The sequence below is a fragment of the Zea mays genome, chromosome 1, assembly GCF_902167145.1.
Source record: "Zea mays cultivar B73 chromosome 1, Zm-B73-REFERENCE-NAM-5.0, whole genome shotgun sequence".
In the NCBI taxonomy this organism is placed as follows: Eukaryota; Viridiplantae; Streptophyta; class Magnoliopsida; order Poales; family Poaceae; genus Zea; species Zea mays.
In genome coordinates, this window is record NC_050096.1 from 82,721,464 (window position 1) to 82,730,930 (window position 9,467).

The following is a 9,467-nucleotide window of genomic DNA, read 5'->3' on the forward strand; positions in this document are numbered from 1 at the left end:
TCTGAAGTTCACATTCAATACAAGAGCAATAGCATTCACTCCAAGACACATTTCAATAGATCAAATCCTCTCCAAGCCTCCAAATCAACTCAATTCCTTAGTGACTTGAGAAAGGGTGGTTTGTGTTCCCTTGTTGCTTTTGTTGCTTGGATTGCTTTCTCCTTCTCTATTCTTATTCTCATAAGTGCTTTGTAAGCTAGCAAGAGACACCTAAGTATGTGGTGATCCTTGCGGGGTCTTAGTGACCCAAGTGATTAAGAAGAAGCCTCGACCGGTATGTGTGACCGAATGAGAGAGGGAAAGGGTTGGAATAGACCCAGCCTTTGTGGCCTCCTCAACGGAAACTAGGTTCTTTGGAACCGAACCTCGGTAAATAAATCACCGTATTTACTTGCATTGATCTACACTTGATTTGTTTCCCCTCTTTCCTTTCTCTAAAGTTCCCTTGCTCATATTGATCTGAGTTTGCTCCCAAACGTTATCCGTATTGATTGAGCAACTCTAAGCAAGGAGAAGTATCCTTTGAACTCCGATTTAAATTTAACGCTAACTCCGGCCTTAGTGTGCGTTTAAAGTTTATAAATTTTAAGTTTCATCTATTCACCTCCCTCTAGGCGACTTTCACATAGTAGCCACGAGTACATCTACTTCCTCCTTCATGGCCACAATGCACCTTTATTAACTATAATATTGTCCATCACATTTAATATGATGGATGGAAGCCTTATTCTGAATATTCGGTACCGAGAGACCATCCTAAGTAATCCTAAGTAGTGGCACATAGACGTCGAGAGCATACCACCCGGAGTCATCCTGTCTCACGGGTTTCTACTTCTAGGGCCTCTTCGTTCTGGAGGTATCTTGAAGGATGCCCATGAGGCCTAGTTATAGTACTTTGCCTATAGAGACCCTTGATCTAGGTCGAGTAGCCAGCTTGGTTCTTGATATGAAGGACTTAAAATACCAGGAGAGCCTCAGAGACCTGGATGACCTTGGTATACTAGGACGTCTAGGAGAGCCTCAGAAGTGCGAAGTTATGCGGTCATATCATAACAGTTCTTCTAAAAGAAATAACGGGGGTTCTACACAGCTCCAGTTAATTTCGAAACGAATTCATTCATAAATGAGAGTACTACAAAAGAATTTCAATCCATTACATTTTTTTCGCCAGCTATGACGACTCCATCGAGAAGAATATAAAATATCCAGCAACGTACGGGGTCCCTGCCGCTGCCGGCCCGACAAACGTAGTTATACTATGAACGAGATCACAGCTCCAAGATAAACGTATCATCTACGGGACTAATCAAGGTTTTTTTTTTCCCTGTGTAACCCAGCGCAGGTAGTCGAGGTGTGCCATCCTCATTTAGGCGCGTCGTTCCTCGGCGCGCCGTTCTGCTCCAGCTGATAGAAGGGTATCTGCTCACCACCCTGCTGCTGCTGCTGCTTGTGCAGCCCCGCCACCTGGTTCTGGCAACGGAGCTGCACTTGCTGGGGTAGATTATTACCGGACGAGGCTGTGTCGCCGAGCTTCAGGCGCTGGACTTCGCCTGTCAGAGCCTCGTTCAGCGCTGTTCAGTAAAACAGAAACTGTGGTCAGAAATCAGAAGCTAGTATTTCTGAAAGAGCTGGTTGGAATGGTATCGCTACTGACGGGTCTTATAAAAGATACTACTAACTAATTGCGGCGCCTGTATGTATGTATTATCTAAAGACGGCCGGCCTCTTGTGACAGGGGGTAGTGCTAGTGCCCGGCCAGCAGCATCGGCCGGTCCACGAACTAGGCAACGCGGCGTCAGCTTGCATTGCATTGACGCACACTTGGTTTTATTTTACTGATAATAATACGTACGGGAATCCAAAACATGGCGACGTGGCCAATGCGTGACGAGGTCGCCGCGGAATCTGATCGTTCGGACGCTTTTATGATTTTGGTGCGGACATGGCAGCGACTAACAGCACCAGAGAACAACGGTTCCAGTGCGACAACTAGTAAAAAAAACAAGCAATTAATTGTAAGGCGAACTGGTAAGCGTATCGGCAGTCGGCACTACTACGTGACAACGACTAGCTTCCAACGCGTGGGCGCCAAATGCCCGCACGCATCCATGGCGAGTTGGCGACACTAGGATCGTACCAACAGACGGCAACCGAACTGGAGTTTCGAACAGAGTATACTCATTCCGGGTTCCATGCAATGCGAGTACGCGACCGCTACTACCCAACCCAAGAGAGCGGGATCCTTTTCTCACCATCGCGCAGCTGCGCCTGCTGCTCCATCGCCTGCAGCCGGAACTTGAGCTCGTTGTTCTGCGTGGCGAGCCCCGCCGAGTCGCGCTGCGACGGAGAGAGAAGGGGGGTAGTTAAAGGTAAGCACGCCAAGCTCTGGACTTGTGCAACATTCAACAACGCAGTACGCATACCTGTAGCAGAGTGAGCTGCGCGGACAGCGTGGTGGCCTCCGTCTGCAGGATCTGCACCTTCTGCTCCAGCTCCGCGATGTACCGCATCCTCCGCTCCTTGGACCGCGCCGCCGACTGCCTGTTGGCGAGAACCCTGCAGCGCGAGCACAGAGCAACGATCACCAAGGATGACGGAACGGCGTTGTGATTGTTTGTGACTTAAGGAATTTGCATTTTTGCAGCCTCCGGGCTGTAATTGAAGGATCCGGGCTTTTATGGCGGAATGGAATAGAATCTGTTAGAAACGGACACGGTGCGGTGCGGTGCCTAGTGCCTACCTCTTCACGCGCTTGGGGTCGGCGAGGGCCATCTCCGCGAGCTTCTCGTCGGCCATGATCCGCTTCATCTCGGCCGGGGTGAACTCGCCGCCACCGAAGTCCAGGCTGAACTTGCCGGGCTCCCCATTGGCGGAGAAGCTCAGCTTCCCCATGAGGCTGTCCATGGAGTGGCTCCGGGCGTGCCTCGCCGCCGCCGCCGCCGCCGCCGGCGGCGCGGCGGGCTCTCCGGAGGCATTCCTCCTCCTCTTGCCACCGTCGCCCCAGAGGAAGAACTGGCTGTCGGCGCCGGCGCCGTAGTCCTCGGACTCGTTCTCGCTGCTGTCGGCTCCGTTGGTGCGCATGCCGCTGCTCCCGCGGCTATCCCCGTCGGAGTGGTTCAGCCCGTCCATGCCCTCCATGCTCATGTACGCATTGAGCAGGTCGTCGCCGGCGCCGCCGCCGCCGCCGCTGGCGAGGCCCCAGCCTCCGGCCTCCACCTTGGGCGACGGCGACGGCGGTGGCAGCGGCTGGAAGTACCCGTAGGGGACGACGTCGCTGCGGGACCTGCGGTGCGCCTTGCGCGGTGGCAGGCCTCCCAGCGCCTGCGCGCGCCCCGGCGCCGAGCTGTCGTCCACGCACATGTCGGCGTGCAGAGAGTGGGAGCCTGCCCCCGCGGGCGCGGGCGCGGGCGGCGGCAGTCCCGGCCGCTGCTTCTGGTGCTGCGCCGGAGCCATGGACGCCTGGACGTGGTGGTGGTGCATCAGCCCGTGCCCGTTCGTGGTGTTCATGTCGAGTCGAGGAGGCCGCGCGCGCACAAGCTGCGTGTGGGTGCGGTGGAGTGGCGGGGGCGGTGGCTCCCGATCGGGTTTGTTTCGCGCGGTGTTTCTACGCGGTTTGAAGGGTGGTGCCGGTGGTATTTAATTGTCTTTCCGGGATTCCGCAGCGCGCCGGCAGCCGCAGCATCATCTTCGGTCTGCTCGCCCAACGTGCTGCCTGACAGGATTGCACGGACATTTGGATGACCCCAGCTGCGTATCCAGAACCAGAACCCAACGCAGCGTAGCGTAGAACGTACAGCAGAATTCTGCACAGCAAACACCACGGTCACATGTCAGAAGGATCAGTTATGTTTGTCAACTGTCATCACCGCGGTCTGCGGTACTACTGTATAATTGTCCTACTGCCCCCATTCAAAAAAGATATAAAATTCTGTTTTTGTTTTTAAATCCAACCATCTTTAAAGTTATCCAGATTTATAAAAATTATCAGTAATACTTAAGATACCAAATAAATATCATTAAATTCACAATAAATTACACTTTTATACCATACTATTTAGCTCTCTATTTTTTATAATTATTTTAACATAGTTTGGTTAAAGACAAACAGTCTGTTCGCTTCGGATTAAAGTCAGTTGTTCGGACTTATGCAGTTGTAATCCATAGAGACAAAACATTGTAGAAGTAGTAGAAGCCGGTACAGAATAAAGTCAATCAAACAAAAAAGACTATATTTTGTATTCTTTGGATTTGTGACAATGGCAACTATCGTCAACTAAATGAGAAGTAATGTTATAGAATGTAAATAGCCTTTTCTAGAACTAATGTTTGAGTGTGGTTGTCGGTGCATTTGCACCACCTAGAAATTACTTAGCTCCGCCCCTAGATTCAACCGCTTGGCCATTAACCGACAAGTTTTCAACCTCCAATTTCCGGGTTATTTGGCATTATAATACCTCCAACATCACCATTCGCCAGTGTGGTACTCCGAAAACACGTCTTCGTCTTCGTTTTGGTTTTGGCATAACGATGCTAACGCTCCGATTAACCGTGTTCTAGGTACGTTGTCTTCCTCTTTTGCCCCTTGGTCGTGAACACGATCAATCGGAGCACTGGCGTCGTTATGCCAAAACGAAGACGAAGACGCGTTTTCGCGGTACCAGACTGGCGAATGGTGATGTTGGAGGTATTCTAATGCCAAATAACTCCCAAAATCCAATACTCACTCCAAGTTGTTGATGCTCCTTTTCCTGGTCATGAACATGAAGTGCTCCTCAATGAAGCTGATTAGAACAAAGCATAATGCTATACCGTCAGTTTGGACTTTGGACCAAGGAATCTTGCGCCTTGGTTGGGGTCGATCAAGTGGGCACTCATTTGTTTTTCTTTCCTTTTTTTTTTGCTTGAAAACCATTATTTATTTATTTGAATAAGTTGTGATACAGTCCAATAATCTTGGGATTGGATTTGCTAGAGTTTACTGGACATTTTCGGATACATCACAAATGCACGCTCATAAATCATGGGAGTGAAACTAGTGAATTCTAGTCTCATATGATAAGTGTGAAAAGGATGAAGCCAACTTAAATAATTTGTCATCCGCCATTCCTTGAAATGAAGCATGAGATCACGTTGCATCGTGATTTTGTTTTTTTTTCACAGTAGTTGACTAGTCTGCTTTCCTTATTCGGGCGTGCTTCGGTGTTAGACAGACTCCAGCGACAGATCACGTGCCGATGGTCCGACAAAGCTCCAACATTAGGTTACCAGCACACTGGAAGTGGAAGACGTGGCCGGAATGAAATCATCCGGCATCCGGCTTTGACAGGAAGAAAAAAAAACCGAGCCGGGCTCTCCAAAGGCAGGCCAGACAGCCCAAAGCTCTCCTTTGCCCAGGCAACTGACCCCTTTCACACTCGACACCTCACCCGTGTATAAACCTGTTCTCGGGCGAACGTACCGTGCAAGCCACATTCAGCGGATCAGAAGGAGGCGGAGGCCGGGGACGAAGGGAAGGGATTCTGGGGCACGGCCGGTGCAGGGCACAGTACTTTCCTCGGTGGAAAAGGCAAGGGCGCCAGAGGGAAAGGTGCCTCTGAGAAACCGTGTGGAGCCCATGGCCGCTGGGACGGGACGGGACGGGACGGATACGTGCTGCTGGATGGACGATGATGATTCTTCAGCTGGTTAATTCACGCCGCACCGATAAGACTGTCTCCAGCAGCGTCCTCTAAATTTCGTCCCCTAAAAGAATATTCCCTGTACTTTACAGGACACTCTAAAAGATTATGTCCTCTATATGTTCTGTGTCTCCAGCAACGTCCCCTAAATTCGATCCCCTAAAGCTACAGTGTTAACAGAACTCGTTTTTCCTTTTCTTTTTCTGTTTTCTTTGTTTTGTACCCATTTAATGGTACTCAAAGGATGCTAAAAAATTTGTAATCAATAATATTACAAATAATAATCTAAAAACTATGGTTCATTACTAATTTCGAAATGTACAAAATAAATAACATTGCATTTTATGTTGTGTGTAATTATTGTGGAAAAAACGTGACACAATATTTGAATTGTATGAAAAAATGTTTACGAATTCACATGCTTCCACCGTAAGCCACGACACTTGTTGAACAAGCCATTGTCTAGCTTCGGCTGCACGACAAGAGCATGGCTTCTCTCCGAAGCCTTTCCCTTCTATAAATAATCACTACTTCAACACTTCACTCACACTTCGCATACACTCATCCACAACAATGGACCGGTTCGTAGATTCCAATATTTTCCTTAGGATGGCACAAGACATGGAAGATGAAGACCATGAGCTCGAGGTTGCGACGTACCAACATCGTAGGCGTCGTGCACTTAACGAGCGTCGGTACGCTGGTTCCATTCCCGGTCGTGTTCGAATCCATCGTGACCATATCAGTGGTGATGCAAGAATCCGAGCCGACTACTTTTGCGCCCAACCGGTTTACACGGATGCACAATTTCGGAGGAGGTATGTTTATTCATACGCACATCTATTAACGTCCATAGTACGTACTTGACAATTGTACTAAAAAAAGTTTGCATTATAGGTTTCGCATGCGTCGCCATGTGTTCGAGCGTCTCGTTCTTGCTGTGCAACAAGTGGATCCGTACTTCGTTCAACGTCCAAACTGTGCCGGTGAGCTAGGCCTATCTGCCCTTCAGAAAGTTGTTGCTGCCGTACGTATCCTTGCATACGGTGTTCCTACGGATGCCGTTGACGAGTACGTACGAATTGGAGAATCTACAGCACATGAGGCTTTGAAACACTTTTGCACTGCCATCCAAACTGCTTTTGGGGGGTACTATCTTAGGAAACCTACTCCTGCTGATATCGCTAGGCTTCTCCAAGTTGGAGAATCACGCGGCTTCCCTGGTATGCTTGGTAGTGTGGATTGCATGCATTGGGAGTGGCGTAACTGCCCAACTGCATGGAAGGGGATGTTTACCGGTCGCGGTAAACACCCTACAATGATCCTCGAAGTTGTTGCCTCATATGACTTATGGATTTGGCATGCATACTTCGGCATGCCCGGTAGCTGTAACGACATCAATGTTCTTCAGCGTTCAAACCTGTTCGATTCACATCTTAATGGTGATAGTCCACCAGTGAGTTTCTCCGTCAATGGACACACCTACAACATGGGATATTACCTAGCAGATGGTATTTATCCGGACTGGCCAGCGTTTGTCAAGACAATCCGTCATCCGTATGATGTGAGGACTCAACATTTTGCCACTGTTCAAGAGTCTGCTAGAAAAGACATTGAACGAACATTTGGAGTACTACAGAAGCGATGGGCCATAGTTCGTGGTCCTGCATATGGTTGGTCTCCACAACACATTGGAGATATCATGAAAACATGCATCATATTGCACAATATGATCGTAGAAGATGAAGGACCTTCGTTTTTGAACACAAGCTTCGACAACATCGGAGTTTTGGCGGATACTAGTCATGGTTCCATTTCTGAGCGCAATGAGTACATCAACAACAGGTACGACCAACTACATGATCCAGTCAAATATAATCAGTTGCAGGTTGATCTAATCCACCACCACTGGGCGCGGCTTGGATCCGGAGCTGCTTAAGTATGAAGTTTATGTCTGCCATGTGTTAAGTATGTTTGTCATTGTCATGTCTAGTGTGTTATGTCGTCGGTTCTGTTTAATCCGAAGCTACTGTGTGTTAAGTATGAAGTTTGTCATGTCGTCAGTTCCGTTATTCCGAAGCTACTATGTGTTAAGTATGATGAAGTTTATGTTTGTACTATGGGAGATGCAAAAATATGAATAATAGAAACAGATGAATGTTTCTACTAATCCGAAGCTGGCCAATGTGTAATGCTATAATTCACGAATGATATAAGAAGTCTACTATTATTAAGCAACATGACTGAGTTCTAATATCACATAACATAAAATTGTCGAGTGCAGTAACATAAAATTGTTCTCGAAAACAAATAAGAGTACTTCCTCAACCACTAGAATCAACTTTCACTTGCTTGACGACGAGGTTCCAGTAACCCTAGCCAGAATCTCCTATTGTTTTGCCTCGTAGTACTGGCGAAGAAGGGGGTTACATTTTGTCAAATCCATGCTCAATATGAGAACCTCCTGTTCCGTGTCCTCCTTCACCTTTTGTCGTTCCATCTTCATCTTCTCTAAATTTAGCTTCTTCCTCTCCAATATCAGTTTCTGCCTCTCCTGTTTTTTCATGAACTCCAACTTCTTCTCCTCAGTTGAAGCTACTGATTTGTAGACAGATAACCGTTCCAAAGAGAGCTCACCCATCCGTGTTAGGTACTCCGAATCAGTGGATGATGTGTTCTCTGATCTTTGCTTCTTTGCCTTTTCCTTGGCTGAATCACGATCAAGCGGCCTCTTCGAAGTAAAGCTTGATGGAGCTGATACTACTGCTGCTGCACAAGGCGAGCTCGATCGTCCTTCGTGACGCCGGCACAGACAGAAGCATTGGGTGGGACACGGCGTAGCAGGACGCGCCGGCCGGCCGGGGCCGACGCGCGCAGACCAGGGCAAGGCAAATCGAGGCGCCTGCACATGCCTGGAGCGTCGCTTGTCTGGGGCCATTTTGCTAACCAGCTGGACCGGCGCGCGTGGTTCCTTCGTCACGGACAACGGGCGGGCGGGGGTGACGTACGCGAATGGTGGAGCAACCGATGCTTGCGGGCCTGGGCGCCGGGGCCTCCGAGCGATCGAACGAGCAGTCAACCATCATCAAGTCCAAAAGGCAGGGGGCGCGCACGACAGCGACGCCGCGTGCACGACGCAGGCGATCGGATCGGACCCGTCGCCACAAATCCAGGCGGGCACCACGGCCACGGGGCGCAGGCGCGGGCGCGGCCGCGTACCGGACCGGGTCGACAGGCCGGTGCGCGTCCTCGCCGAGAACTCCGCCATTTGTTTGTTTGGACGAGGCCGGGGCGGTGGCTGGCAGCGGCTGCGGCAGGGCGGAAAAGCGTACGGCGCGCGGCCGCACACGGGGTTTACGTGGCGTTCGGTGGGACTCTGAGAAGGTGAGCCGGCGGGTGGTTGCGCGAGCGTACGTGTACGTTCAACTTCAACTACAGCCCCCCCCCCCCCCCCCCCCCCCCCCCCCCCCCCCCCCCCCCCCCCCCCCCCCCCCCCCCGCCATCTCGGCCCCCCTCCACCCCTCACATGGAGGACGGCGACTCGGCGTACGGGGGCGGGGGCACGGACGTGACTCGTGACGGGGACGCGGTGACTCGATCCATCGCAGCCGGTGTGTATCGTGACGGTGTCTCTGTCTCAGCTTGGCCCTCGCCATGGGCGGGACTGGGGACGGGCGGGGCGGAGCGGAGCGGCGGTTCACTTGGTCCGGACGGACAGGACAGGCTGAGGCTGAGTCACTGTTGCCCAGGAGTTTTGGCATTCGGGCTGGCCTGTATAACCGTGTACCG

General features: G+C 50.6%; 2 protein-coding genes across 2 annotated transcripts; one reads left to right on the forward strand and one right to left on the reverse strand.

Annotated features, from left to right (window-relative positions):
• Window positions 1-1,098: 1,098 nt before the first annotated feature.
• Window positions 1,099-3,533, reverse strand: LOC100193071 (uncharacterized). Its single transcript, NM_001138237.1, has 4 exons — window positions 2,741-3,533; window positions 2,424-2,556; window positions 2,253-2,337; window positions 1,099-1,571 (listed from the first exon to the last, which is right to left on the reverse strand). Exons 1-4 carry the CDS (start codon window positions 3,505-3,507, stop codon window positions 1,363-1,365), a joined length of 1,194 nt encoding a protein of 397 aa, NP_001131709.1. The 5' UTR covers window positions 3,508-3,533; the 3' UTR covers window positions 1,099-1,362.
• Window positions 3,534-6,244: 2,711 nt separating this feature from the next.
• On the forward strand, window positions 6,245-7,820 carry LOC103644753 (protein ALP1-like). The gene is made up of 2 exons (XM_008667912.3): window positions 6,245-6,496; window positions 6,576-7,820. Exons 1-2 carry the CDS (start codon window positions 6,252-6,254, stop codon window positions 7,615-7,617), a joined length of 1,287 nt encoding a protein of 428 aa, XP_008666134.2. The 5' UTR covers window positions 6,245-6,251; the 3' UTR covers window positions 7,618-7,820.
• The last annotated feature ends 1,647 nt before the right edge of the window (window positions 7,821-9,467 follow it).